Source organism: Cyprinus carpio, chromosome A21 (genome assembly GCF_018340385.1).
Source record: "Cyprinus carpio isolate SPL01 chromosome A21, ASM1834038v1, whole genome shotgun sequence".
Taxonomy (NCBI): Eukaryota; Metazoa; Chordata; class Actinopteri; order Cypriniformes; family Cyprinidae; genus Cyprinus; species Cyprinus carpio.
The window spans coordinates 21485165-21499923 of record NC_056592.1 but is presented as its reverse complement, the minus strand read 5'-3'; the positions used below and the strand labels follow the sequence as shown (position 1 = coordinate 21499923).

The window sequence follows — 14759 nt, the reverse complement described above, 5'->3', positions numbered from 1 at the left end:
AATCTAGTCTCGATCACAGTCGTCTGGCATTACATTTTTCCCATCCTAATTATCAGCGGTTTTGTTCATGGATACACTCTAAGATATGTCTATAAAAATAAAGTCCCAATGAACCGTGTTAATATCTGTGTTGCTTTTTCACAGGCGCTTCACCCATATTCTGAAATATGCATGATTATTGCTTTTTAGGGTTGAAGGAAAAAGTGCTGCTAATTTTCTGCGAGGACGTTATCCATTTCTCCAACTTCACATAATATTACTACTTTCAAGCATACAGTACACACACATATATATAGAGAGATACAGTACAGACACACACACACACACACACACACACACACATATAGAGAGATACAGTACACACACACACACACACACACACATATATATATAGAGAGAGATACAGTACACACACACACACACATATAGAGAGAGATACAGTACACACACACACACACACACACACACACACACACATATATAGAGAGAGATACAGTACAGACACCACACACACACACACACACACACACACACACACACACACACACACACATATACATATATATAGAGAAAGAGAGAGAGAGAGAGCGAGATGTAATTCAACAGGGTTACTATAGTTAACTGAAACTGAAATTAAAATTAAAACCATTAAAAACATTTTTGTTACTTGAAATAAAATAAACATTGTAACTGAAATTATATATATATATATATATATATATATATATATATATATATATATATATATATATATATATAATTTCGGCAACATTTCTAATTTTAATTTAGTTTAACTGAAATGAAAAAAAATTTAATACAAAACTACTGTACTATATGTATAAAAAAAACAAAGCACTATAAATGTCAAAACAAAACCTTTAACTAAATTTAAAATGGAAAAATGATTAATAAAAAGTCTAATAGCATCTCAATGATACCAAAAATTACTCTGAATTCTACATTAATTAATTTTATTGAAATTAAAATATCATTCTTTCACTTTCTAAATTGCAAACTTTTGTCTATATCCCCATAACATTAGAACATTAAAGCATTCTGAATGTAACGGGACTGACACAAAACCTGTAACTCTTGGTAATGTTAAAGAAAAAAAATTGTGTAGGCGTTACTTTAAAACTGTTTTCAGTCAGAATTTTGCTAGTGAATATCACAAGCGATTACAAAGAAACTACAACTAACAAAACGCTGAAATAGTATTTTCTTCTAAAACATACTTTAATGTTTAGTCTTTATTTAGAACGTAATAGTGAAAATAATTGTTCACTGTTTAGTTTAGTAGTGTGACATGATTAAAACAGCACAGTTCCCTCAGAACTTCTGGCTCGTACACAACTAACAAAAATCCTTTCATAAGTGGAGTTAACGACACATCTTCATTAAACAACAACAACAGCTGGATTAACAGCACTACAACACAGTCAGCGAAGCTCGCATCTCGTTGTCTGTGTTTGCAGGGCTGCTTTGTTTTTCAGGTGAAGAGTGAAGGCTCAGTCTGGTCTCATTTTCCATGGTAAACCACAAGACCTTACCGCACAAAACTGTACTCAAACAACCAAACACAAACAAAGCTCTGTCAAAACACACCCGCCCACCCTTTACATCCCACAATCTCTAGCAGAACAACACGACGGACCCTCAGACCGAGTCCTGACACGCATCTGTCCCAAAACCCTCTCCGCTTTCCTTTCATCAGAACATTTGGCCGCAGAAGATATAATTAAAAGCAGGAGCCGGCGTAAATTAACAACGAGCGAGGCTCGGGTCTAAATCAAAAGCAAATACTGTCATAGTTTGGATCTGACACATTGGTCTTTAAAGCTGGCAGGGATGAATGACACAGCACCGGTGCCTTTGAGAGGCTGTGAGTCCGGGATGATCTCACCCGGACGTAAATCTCACTCACATTTGTCAGGAGATGAGCTTCATCGGCCGTTAAACAACAGGGAGTCGCCACAGAGCCTTGGATGAAGCCTTTTACACCCACACAAACCAGTGAACGTTCACTTTGACATCCGTGAATCAGCTCTATATGAGACAACACTCAGAATCACAGAAAAGAGCAGCGCATGCGATTCGGTGCAGATGCTGACATTTAGAATCCGGCCAAAAAGAAAGATCTTTATAACAGTATAGCAGATACTTACATAAAATGCTATATATATATATATATATATATATATATATATAGAGAGAGAGAGAGAGAGAGAGAGAGAGAGAGAGAGATAGAGAGCCATCATTCTATTTCTCCAATAACATGTTTGAGACTTAAATGATCCAAACATATAATGCAATGCAATCCGATGATGATAACTGAGAGATGAACAAATAAATGCTCCTCATATGGCTGATGGTTGAACAAATAAATATTTTTCTTTTGTTTGTGGATTGTAAAGTAAAGCCAGGTTTCTTTAGTCTATTAGTAAATTACTAACAGAGTTATTTTTGAATTTACTTTACAGTAAAGATTTCACAGTAAAATTACAATTATTGTGCAATTACACTAACAGGCCTTTGATTTTTTTAAAGTATGGGCTATCAATTGCATGCAACAGGTTTTTCTGGAAATGTCTGATCCTATTGAGGCCTGAGAAATGATTGGGTTAACATGCATGGAATCTTTCTGTAGTTACATTCCGTTGTTTACAGTCATCAGCACACAGACACTTGAGCGCAGACTTCGCGGTACGCACTCCTCGGCCGTGAAACAGTTAAGGAAAAAAAGCGAGTGCCTTTGACTGTTTAAAAGTCGTTCGCAACAAGGTGCACCAGGTGCACCGCGTGGTTACAGCCTTTGTGTTTACTGCTGACTCCCTTCCGCAAGAAAGCAGCTTGACGCCGTGTTTACTCCACACCCCACCACCCACACCTCCACCGAGCATCAGATAAGACACAGACAGAGAGAGACGGAGGGAAACACTCGCGTTCTCCTCCTTCAGCGGCTCCTGCTGCACACACCAGCGTTTGCATTGTAGTAAAAGTGCAGTTGCACAAATACTCACATGCATAACCACAGCACACCTTCACTCCACTCTCACTGAGACAGAGAAACCTCGCGCTGAGATCACTGCATACAGGATGCAGGATGTATGTCAGCGGCATCGCGGCTCACGCGTGTGCTGATGAAAACAAATGCACACGCCGTTTTTGAAAGAGCGCTGAATGCGCCATTGTCGTCATGTAGCTCCATAGTTGTTCATGAAAGCAGAAAGCGGGGGGTTTCCCTGAAAATCATTGAAACACACCATGTAAATCTAGGTAACAAACGGGGACTTCTCAGAAGAGAGTTACTTTTATGTTTGTCATTAAAACGTTATGCGTTCCTTTTTTTTCTTCCTCGAGATCCAAGACCTCGGTCCCATAAGCAGCAGAGGGCTATATTTAGAAGCGAAATGCTTTCCAGTTGGCTCGGCGCGATCATAAGTGGGGGGAAAAAAACCACACGGAAAACCATGTTCCATAACATCTGAAAGGCAGCGGGCTGCAGATCTGGGATGTCCCTACTTTTAAAGCGATCGCTTTGCGGTAATTTCCCGATGTTTCGCCTCCGGCTGAAATTAACATCTGTATTTCCACGAGCCGCAGGTAGAACGCTCTTCCTCTCTCTAGTGATCCACAATCCTGTGAGCAAAACCAGAAACCAGATTTTGAACTTCTGAGTGGTGCAAATCTGACTGTCTCAATGCAATCGTGTCACAGATAACCCCAAGATCACAGGAGAAGCCCAGTGATGTGGTCAATGAGTGTCGATGGCTTCAAAGCCACGTGTTTCTCATTAATTCACAGATCAGGATACACTAGAGAGTGCTGACACCATGCTAACCTTACATGAAGCAGGTTAGTCACCCATCCTGTTAAACTTAAAGACATGAAAACCAAACATACAATAATAAGCAGGTGACAGCAGCAAGTGATTCAAGTACTTCAGAAAGCTTCTGTGATGTCTGTACAGTGATCCGTTTAGCATACGAACAAAGAGAAGCACAGAAAACTGCTAAAAATTAACATGAAAAAAGCTCTTCTAAGTAGCTTGAACTTTTTTTTAGCACTTAGTAGTTATTTCGTGTGAACCGAACAAGAATAGTCCAAATGTGTTTCTAAAAATTTTACATCACACATTGTTGTGCAAGTTCCCAGCATGCAATGCTGCTTGAAAAAAAATTATGTGGTATCTGTTACTAAAAAAAAATATGGTAACACTTTATTTAAAGCACCAATTCTCACTATTAACTAGTTTCTTATTAGCATGCATATTACTCGCACATTGGCTGTTTATTGATATTTATAAAGCACATATTAATGGCTTATTCTGATCATATTTTAGATTATTAGCTAGTTTGTTGTTTGTTTGTATTTTACTCGCACATTGGCTGAATAGTTAACAACTAAACCTTACTATCATTGCTTTATATTATTAATTGTGCAACAATAAGTTAAGAGTTTGAGGCAAAATCGTAGTTTTATCACGTAGTTGGTTTTAAAAATCAAACTTAAAATTAGTGAACTAAAGAATCTTTAGTTTTTAAAATCACTTAAACTTTAAACCTTTAAATTCAAATAAAAACTAATTTTTAAAATCACTTACAATCACAATATTCATTTGATTTCAATTGTATTTTGTTGTTCCCAAACAATGACAATAAAGTTCTATTCTATTCTATTCTATTCTATTCTATTCTTTTCTAATATATTTGACACCAAATTTACTCCGTCCAAATCTTCCAGGCCGATCAATGCAATCCAGTAGTGATCGATTATCTTTAAGGCACTGTTCACCCAAAAACCAATATTCTGTTCCAAACACGAGACGTGATGCTTCATATCTGTGATGTAACATCTGTTGTATCATGACATCATGCAGACCTGTCCTTCTTGGTCTTTGCCCCTCATAAACACACGACCAGAGCAAAAGAACAGGAACTATGAATTCTGGGACACATGCTGAGTTTGTCCCACAAGAGCAGGCACTGCACTTCCCACTGTTGGGGTCAGCCAACGCCCCCAGCACCCCGAATTAGTGCCGGGCCAGACCTACTGGAGCCTCAGCAGCCACATGGGGCGGCACACATGGGTGTGATCACACGGCCTAATCCTGCTCCCATCTGATACCCATCTACCAGCAGCACGACTGCCACAGCTGGGTACGGCCCAACACACACACACACACACACACACACACACACACACACACACACACACACACACACACACACACACAGACGCTTGTTATCGCAGGAGCCTCTACGGAGCTCTAAGACTCTCCATTTCAATTGAAACTTTGCTCAAAACAAGTGGGAATCCACTGTGAAATGATTTAACAGAACAGCAGCGTGACGGAAAACGGAGCAATTCACAAATGACTGCTCTGAACTCATCTAGGACACATCAACTGAGTCAATAGCATGCGGGAATCAAACGCCGTCCTAATTAGACGAAGCCGATGTAAAATGGGATGAACTTTACAACAGAACAGTATTGCACACATACACAAACCTACTATTAAAACAGGGTTTTTTTGTTCTGTTTGCATGGAATGGTATATGGATGAAAATATTGATTTCTCCATTTGAATCAATCTTCATTTTTGATGCATACCAAGATTTTGGTCTGTTTTCGATTGATATATGAACAAAACTACAAATACGCTTTGTGCCTTGTTACTTTTGATATGAAACAAAGCCTCAGCTTTCAAACTCACATCTGCTGGAAGAAAAACTGCAGGAAGACGTCAATAAAACAGCTTGCAAACAATGTCACGTAACATTACACTGAAAGCCATTCAATGTCCATAAACTTGTTAGTTAGCTAGAAAGATACTTCTCAAGAGGAGTATTTTGTTAAATATATGCAATATGTTACATATTCATCATATCTTCACTTATGCTGTTGATTACTGCTTTCATTATAATTATAGTATTTTTATTTATATAATTATTTACTTTTATTTAAATTATTTTATTATTTCAGTTATTTTATTAATAATTTTATACACATGCACACACACACACAAATACACACATATATTTATTGTCCTAACTTGAGCTCGAGGGGGTTCTGGCATGAATTTCTGGTTGTTCATAAGTGAAAAAAAACTTTTTATGACAGCCACAACTTAAATGTTTATATTTTAATACCAAATTGGATTATAAACAATTATATCATTAAATATCAGAATTAAAAAGTATATATATATATATTTTTTTTTATACAACATGAGTGTTAATTACATCTAAAAATAAAAACGGCAATTAAATGTTACCTTTAATATCGATATACTAAATGACAGGGTTCTGTATAGTTTACAGCTTAAGTTTGTAGATTGTGACTAACAAATTATATATATATATATATATATATATATATATATATCCAAACTAATTGATATCTAATGCAAATTGAATTGAACCAAGTGAATCGGAATCAAACTGATTTACAAAATCAGCATCAACCCCCAGCTCTAGTGAACACCTCCACCATGATTTCATCAGAATACAATGTGACCGTCATCCTTCAGCAGCACTTCTACCCCCCTTGTGTTCAGTGGCCAGACTCTGATGTTACGGCACTCGAGGCTGGGGGGGGGGGGGGGGCTTCACACACCTGGGTGAGAACAAGCCGTCACACTCCCGTCAGGGTCATCTAGACAAAATACCTGCTCACATCACACGTGTCACTGTCGCGAATGACACCGATGAGTGTCAGAAAGCCATAGCCATTGCCTTGAGGTGGGGGATTTTCTTTCACTTTTACTGCACTTTAGTCAAGACGAGTGGCAGGCTGATTCATTAAGAGAAAGTCATGACGACAAGACGTACAGTAGCATAAACATCAATATGAAATATGTGCCAGGCAACAAACTCCGAATGCAGATTTTAAGAAGTAGGAGTCTTTGAATAAATCCTTCTTTGCTTTGGGTTAATTAGTATTTCTATATCAAGGCTCATTTTCCTGTGCTTTATTAATGGGTTTTGTTGGGGATAGATTGAACATTATTTAAATTTTTTTCTTAATTTAATGTCGCTTATGTTGTTGTAGATGTTTTTTAATGTGTTGAACACAAAAGAAGATATTTTGAAGAATGTTGGGAAACAGAAAGTTGCCGGTAGACATTGAGTTCCACAGCATTTTATTTTTCATTCCATGGAAGTCAATGGCAACCAGCAGAGATATTTTGAAGTATTTTGAAGAAGATATTTTGAAGAATGTGTATTCACCGACTTCCACGGCATTTTATTCCCGTACCATGGAAGTCAATGGCTACCGTCAGCTCTTTGGTTGCCAACATTCTTTAAAATATCTTCTTTGGTGTTCAACAGAAGAAAGAAACTCATTCAGGTTTGAGGGGGGGAGTAAATAACGACACAATTCATTTTTGGGTGAACCATCCCTTAAAAGGTTAAGTGTCTCATTTCTTCACCATATTCAAATAACAAAGTTAGTTTTCGGACTGGACAATTAGTTGAATCAATTTTCAGTTAAAATTAACCTATGAACAGATGACTTTAACTTTAACCTTTCACAGTCCAGACACTATTACAGCTGCAACATCTGCCGCACACCTCGATAAAAGTCTGAGAAGAATTTGCTCGACATTTCTGACTTCAGTTCTGATCTTGCGTCGACATGTTGGAGCAGGGCTATGAGACAGTTTTAAACACCTGTCCCTCTCTCTAGCAGAGGAACAGACACGACCGCACCAATAATTACAGCTATAAACACCTGAGGAGATCCGACGTATTTCCCAAATATTTCCGCCTCCATAAATATCTGTGCAGATTCATCCGCAGGCGCTCACTTCAAAGACCTCTGAAATAGGTTCTCTTTTCCATATTTGAATTTCAACATGATTTGGTTTTCTTAAAGCTTGCTTTCTTTGCAGTAGTGATATGTGTTGACTGTGCCTTCAGTCTTCCAACCTACAACAGGCGGGAAGCCTTCCAGCGGCCCATTGTGTGCCGATTGAAGTGCCAGAATGGGTTAAAGAGCTTTTTTCTTCAAGAGGATGTAATCCAGTGTCTGTTACTTATCACTGTCAGTCAGAGAAGCGGAGCAGAGCTGCTCTGGATGGATTATGACACAAAGCCAATGTTCTTCTATTGTATACTCAAAGACTAAAGGCGGCTTGAACCATGAGCTCATGTCGATCGGGGCTTGTTCAAGACCACACGGCCCCGGGACGAGCAAGAGCTTTAACTTCAATCAATCACTTCGTCTTCGGGAAAGAAATACACTTGGAGTTTGAATTATAAACATATAAAGGATCCCTGATTACTGTGTAAAATCAACAGCTTAGCTCTGAGTCTCTGAGTTCCAATGCCATACACGACTACGATCTATAATCTTCACTTTTTAGGGACTAAGCGCAATCCTTGAATTTGGAGGACGTTGCCATTTCTGTTTAGCTGGGGTTGTTGAAAACAGCATTAAATGATTGTGAAGAATAAAAAAAAAAACAGAGTTTCCTGTAAGACATCTCTGTCCTGATCAGGAGCTCGAGAACACTCACTTTCACTGATCAGCATTAAAGTCACCCCAAAATGAACATTATGTCGTCATTTACTCACCCTTTTTTTTCTGCTGAACACATTAGAAGATATTTTGAAAATTGCCAATAGCCATTGACTCCCATAGTATGGGAAAAAACAAAAAAACAATATGGAATTCAACTGCTTGATTGCCAATATTCTTCAAAATATCTTCTTTTGTGTTTAACACAAGAAAGAAACTCGTACAGGTTTTGTACAACTTGAGGGAGAGTAGATAATGACAGAATGTTTATTTTTGGCTGAACTGTCCCTTTAAGAAAGACCTGGAAGAAACTTCAAAAAGTCCCAAAACTTTATGTAGGGCACGACTGTATTTATCACACAGTTACAATAAAAACAAGCACTACATGTGCAAGAAACAACTCAAAATATGATCAAGAACTGGTGTTACAGCTGTGCAGTTACAACTTTATAACTACACTTCAAGCAGGATAATAACCACTGTAGGAGCTAAAATCTGGATTTAGTTACTGTACGCACGTTTTTCTTTATAAATACACTTACATAATATCCACACAGTCACAATGCCACGGTGAAACACAACAGATACAAGACAAATAAGACAATGATGCCACGTAACATCATTATTAAAAATGATCTGCACATTTATAAATAGATTTGACCGTAAACGTAGCACGCCTTTGATTTACAGTGACAAAGTCTGCACACATACATGCATGCATACATGCTCACACGCATATTCCTCAACAGTGATGTTTAAACAATGACTATAAGGCATTATATGACTTATAGAACCTTGTCTGAATATCCAAAAGTCAAAACTGCTTTTCTGAAAGGAGTATGGATCACTGTAAGCGTTATCAGATCTAAAGTAATATATGAATGTCTACTGATTCAAATCGCATTGAATGGGACTCTCCAGCGCCCTTTTCTCAAGTCCTCTCAAGCTGAGGGGTAATTACAGGCCTGTCTCAGCCGTTCTTCTGCGGCCCAGCAAACTAACCAGCCCTTCAGAGCGGTTCCCACACACCTGGACTCTAATGATAAACACTAGTGGAAGGACAGTGTTGGCATGAACTTACAGATGGGGAGACGGGTCCGTTCGGTAGATACGGCTCGGGCAGCATCAGGAACGGGTATCCAGAATACGACGCTTTATACATTCCACCATCTTGATGTTTGGGCACTGAAGTGAGAAAGCGAGACAGAACAATAAAAGCTGTGAAGCTATCAAATGTGTAAGGTGCACAGTTACCAAAGCATGAACTTTCGCTATCGTAAGGTCGTCATACTGAACTGTTGTGTGTTAAGTTTGTTGTATGTTGTATTTATCAGATTCTCTTGTAAATATATAACGATGATCAATCACAGATCCTCTTCAAAGCGGTTTCAGTTCTGGAGCGCAAATAACGGAAACAGATCAAACAGGCTTGAGATAAAAACAGCTTGTTTAATGATGCAGATTTCAGGTTTTCCCCAAAAAAAGTCCATCGGTTAGATCTCAGGCCCAGTTGAAAGTTTTTTTTTTTTCCCAATTCAACTTTTATCAGACCGCCACAGATGAGACGTGAGATTACTTCAAAACACAGAAAACTCAAATAAATTTAAAAATAATAATAATTTGTATTTTTTCAGAAGGAGAGATATTGTCTGATTTAGTAAACATCTGGGGATAATTATGCCTCCAAACTAAACTAAGCAAAGCCACACGCACAGATTTGTGTAAATAAAGACATACAAGCTGTAGCTTGTAGATAAAGGTCAAATAAAGTAAAGCAGACTAAAAACCCTCCCGTCAAAAGCGACAAATAAAACAAACAAAGTGCGCATGGTTTGAACAAGAGACTTTACATCATTTCAAGCACTTTTGGGGACTAGTGTGTGTGTGTGTGTGTGTGTGTGTGTGTGTGTGTGTGTGTGTGTGTAGTCTCACCGTCGTCCAGATGTTCTCGTTTATCGGTGTAGATTCTCTGATCTTCTTGCTGTCCTCTTCTGATCACCTGCTCATCACAAACACACTTTATTCCACGCGCACGCACACACACACACACACACACACACACACGAATGCATGCGCTGACGGGGTCTTACGGCAGAGTTCTGGCTGATTTCGGACTCGTTGACCAGAGATGATTTCAGATCGGCCAGGTCGCTCTCCGTGAACGCGCTCTCGCGGATCTTCTCCTCGTGATCTCCTTCATGTTTAAACGCGATCATCTCATCATTCGCCCCGAGATCATCTCCACCTCCACCGTTCAGCTGCGGCATATTCACGCGTTATGAGCGAACTTTATTAATGTACTTCTGATTGTTGTTGTCGCTGTTTTCCGCGCTCAGAAGAGCGTTCGAGACCCGCGCGAGAGAGGAAAAGTTCTTTATGCTGTGTCGATCCGCGCGACTTGAAAGTAACAAACACTCGCGCTTTAGAACTGCGAAGATCAAAGAGACCGACGCGTGATTGACAGCTTCAATGAGCCGAAGGGGGGTCCGCTCTTAAAGGAACACGACGCGCTTTAGTCTCGGCTTGAACAATCGAATTGAACAATCGAATACATTTCACGAAAGAATACTTTCAAATAAAATATACTGAAGACCGGATGTTGACGCTATTTGTAAATGATGAATAATTTAAATGTTTGAATATTTGAGGTAACTGAAAAACACTTTTTTTTTAGACCAGTCTCAAATAAATTTGCACTGAAATATAAAGTGGGGAGTTTAGCGTGTAAATAAGAAAACCATGTACCAAGAAGGAACCCATTGTTTATTGAGTTTATTGTGTTTTAGCGAGCAATGAACCACGAGGAACAGTTCTAGTGTTGAAGTCACTTAATGAACAGATAACACATGCATTGCATTTTTTGTCCCAAGTATGCAGTCAACATACTTGGAAAAGAGCAACAACTACACCTATATATATATGCAGTGTTGGATAGACTACTTACAAATTGTAGTCCATTATTGATTCCAAATTACATAAAAAAAAAAATGTGGTTAGTGAACCATTACATTACACATTTTAAGTAATATAATCAGAGAGAGTAATATAATATTGATATAAAAATACAAAGAGAAAGAAAATGTATTCCATTCATTGTTATTAACAACATGAAGTGCATTAAACATTATATTACAGCAAGGTTTCCCAAACTGGAGTTTGTGAAGGAACTGCAGCAGGTTCATGAGTTTAATGAAAAGCTAATTATTAATTAATTTAAATCATAAAAATGTAAAACTAAAACAAAATAAAACACTTACAAAAAAGACACACTAAAACAGCCTTCACATCAACATGGTGCGTGTGTTTTTACAAACATTAGTCAGAGCTATTACATGCTTCTGTTAGCAGTTACCCAGATAAGTTACTACACAGAAACATGTACTGGATTATTACACAGTAACTCAAACACTGCCATGTAAAGTGTGGCATAACTTTCTTAAATGACACACTTGTGAAATTGTTTGTAAATTACTGAGGAATCACCTCCTTGTGCATGACTTATTTTTTCAGTTTTCTGCTCTTTAGTGTTTTGAGTTTTAATTGAAAAATAATTATGTCTTCCCATGCTGTGCGATAATATTTGAGTACATTTTCTGCCATGAACTACAGCTGGGAATAAGAATTAAATACAAACAAAAATGAGTCTAGTATTTGCATAAGGCTGCATATTTATACAATATCTTCCATGCATATTAATAAATGGATTAAAAATGGCCTGTTTAATACATGCAAATCTAAATTATAAATGAGACCTTGTTTATTTGCCTTGATTAAATATAGACAGCTGCTTATCATGGAAGCAGTTTTTCTACATCATTCTCCTAATGATTTCTCAATGTTTTCCTACACTTTGCCATCCTGAGCTCATATTTGCATGCTGTCCAACAGATAGCCAGAGCTCTCTGGTTTTTACTCCTTATTTTATGGGCACTTTGTTTCAGAAAGAATAGGTCAGTTTAAGTTCTAGTGTCAGATTCAGGGGCTGCTCCTCAGCTGGCCTAGATCATTTCTTTCTCTTTAGCATGTGTCTTTTGTGTGACTTCAAATGTCAGTGTATTTTACCATCTTCTAAGCCACAGGGGCAGGAAACACAAAGGTAACACATCGACTGAGCTACTCTTAGAGAGCAAAAGTTGTTGTTACATTTTTGCAAGAACCTGAATGAACCTTCATGTCGTGTTTCGGTCATTTTGACCTAGACAGGATTTTCTTTTATGCTGAAAATGATAGTTAATGTTTCTTGTTACTTGTTACACTTGTGCTGCTCCCTGTCAAAAATGACCAGCCTAAAATTATCGGATTCAATTTTTTTATCAACTTGTTTTTTTATTTTGAATTAGCACAGGTTTTGTATTTCTTTTTGGAGCTTATTGATCAAAGGCCTTATTGATCTGAGCTTACGCACCTCAGTTTTTGAGTGAACATTGTCTAAATTATTCACAATTAATGCTTTTTTCACTCAAAAACGGAATCAAGTCAAAAAATAAATAAATACTAAAGCTGTGCTGATTAAAAGAAAACAAGTTGATAGAATATTTGCTAATAATATTGCATTAACATGCAATTTTCAAAAAGCAACACCAGGTACACCAAAATAAGGTGAAGGATTTTCAGCACAGCACAAAGCTTGAGTGTCTGTCGCTTGTTTGTGGATGAAATAACAGTTAATTTGTGATGGACCAATAGAAAGGAACAGTGAAAAATAAATGCATTCTCAAAACCTTATGTAAATCATTTTTATTTTTTAGAGACATGATTATATTCACCAATATGGATTTTTGTGTGTATATAGGTGATCCATTTCGCAAAGTCTAGAATAAAACAAGGAGCTGTTTGCAAGCTTTCCAACTGCATTCTGAGTGGAATAAAACCCCTCCGTCAGGCTGTGCTTCTCTGCCTCATTTCAATGGCACTGCAAGCTTTGATGGTTTCGAGGATAAATGCAGTTCCTAAAAATTACATACTGTGCTTCCTAAATAATCTCCATGCACATTTAAGTAGCAAACTAATTAAATCACATCCTTTAACTGAGGTTGAGCCACATCCAAAGGGACACAGTTTAACTCAAGCCACTTGTGTGTTTTTTATTGGCCACACCCTTCGAGCGACGGCGCGTTCTGCTGTCAGATACACAACGGTCAGTGCTTTCCTGGCTCAGAATGATTAGCAAACATCATTGGAGATTTGACATTTCTGCACACAAGCGTTCTGCATGTGGCATGTGCGCGTGCCCTCCGCTGCTCAGCTCAGCTCAGGACAGACCTGTTGTTGTAATCTCTCTCTCTGGCAGGAAACAAAGGGGCTTGTTAATGCAGAGAGTTGCCTGAGCCTTTGATGTGAAGCACAACCATTCAAACCTCTGTGCTTCACACACACGTAACACACACACCGCCCGAGACCTGCACTGACACACAAACCGAAATACACAACACACAGCATGCGCTCATCTGCACACGCGTGCATAACAGTAACAGATTAATGAAAAAACACAATCTCTCTGCCTTCTGCCTGTAAACCGATGCGGGGCTTCTATTTTAAGATACGCAAGATTCAATCGGCGTGCAAAAACGTGCTGCACTGTTGCAGCTTACCTCAGTGGAAAGTTCAGTTTATAAATGTTACTTTGTGAGCATTAGCAGCATCATTCGGTTGCATTCACAGAAACATTGTTTTCCATCCAGTGTCAACTTTTTCCACAGACTTCATGAGGAGATTGCCAAAATGGAAAAAGGGGTAATTGACTTTTCTTGGGGTTAAAGTAAGTTACAAAACCAGGTGAATCCCAACTACTAGGTACCCTTCATTTTACAAATTAAAAAATTTCATTTACTGAAATGCTCAGTTATTTTACGGCTGGTTTGGCTTCAGGGTCATCGAGGGGCAACAAACGGTGCTAAAACATTTTAGTGTATAAAAAGACAAAACTTCATTTGATACTGCATTAGTATTTGGCATTTTACTAAGTGACAGATGGATTTGTAGCGAAAGAGTGCAGCGCATGATGGGACATTAAAAACAAAAAGCCACGGGAAGTGTTTCTCCTCCTTTTTAAATGCATTTTGCTGGCATAATTATGGGTTAATTTCATTTATTACAAAGGGTTAATTGCATTTTATTATTTGCAATTATGATTTTTCCTCTGCTGTGCGTGAACTGATCAGAAGAGAGCTGAAACCTGTTTTTGAGAGCAACTCTTTTAGAAGTAAATTTCACATGATCTCCAAACCTGAGGT

General features: G+C 38.1%; 1 protein-coding gene across 9 annotated transcripts in view; it reads right to left on the bottom strand.

Annotated features, from left to right (window-relative positions):
• The window catches only part of LOC109048020 (transcription factor 7-like 2), a 53205-nt gene extending 42233 nt beyond the window's left edge, over positions 1-10972 (bottom strand). For 5 of the 9 annotated variants that reach the window (XR_006153058.1, XR_006153057.1, XR_006153060.1 and 2 more), the window contains exons 1-3: positions 10617-10970; positions 10459-10525; positions 9608-9711 (exon numbers count right to left, since the gene is read on the bottom strand). Coding sequence is in view for 5 of the 9 variants with exons in the window: in XM_042711311.1 (XP_042567245.1) it covers positions 9608-9711; positions 10459-10525; positions 10617-10793 (348 nt within the window). In the remaining 4 variants the exon portion in view is untranslated. Of the gene's footprint in view, positions 1-9607; positions 9712-10458; positions 10526-10616 lie in introns of all 9 variants that reach the window. The other 4 variants (XM_042711307.1, XM_042711308.1, XM_042711309.1 and 1 more) reach the window with 2 other exon arrangements.
• Between the last annotated feature and the right edge of the window lie 3787 nt (positions 10973-14759).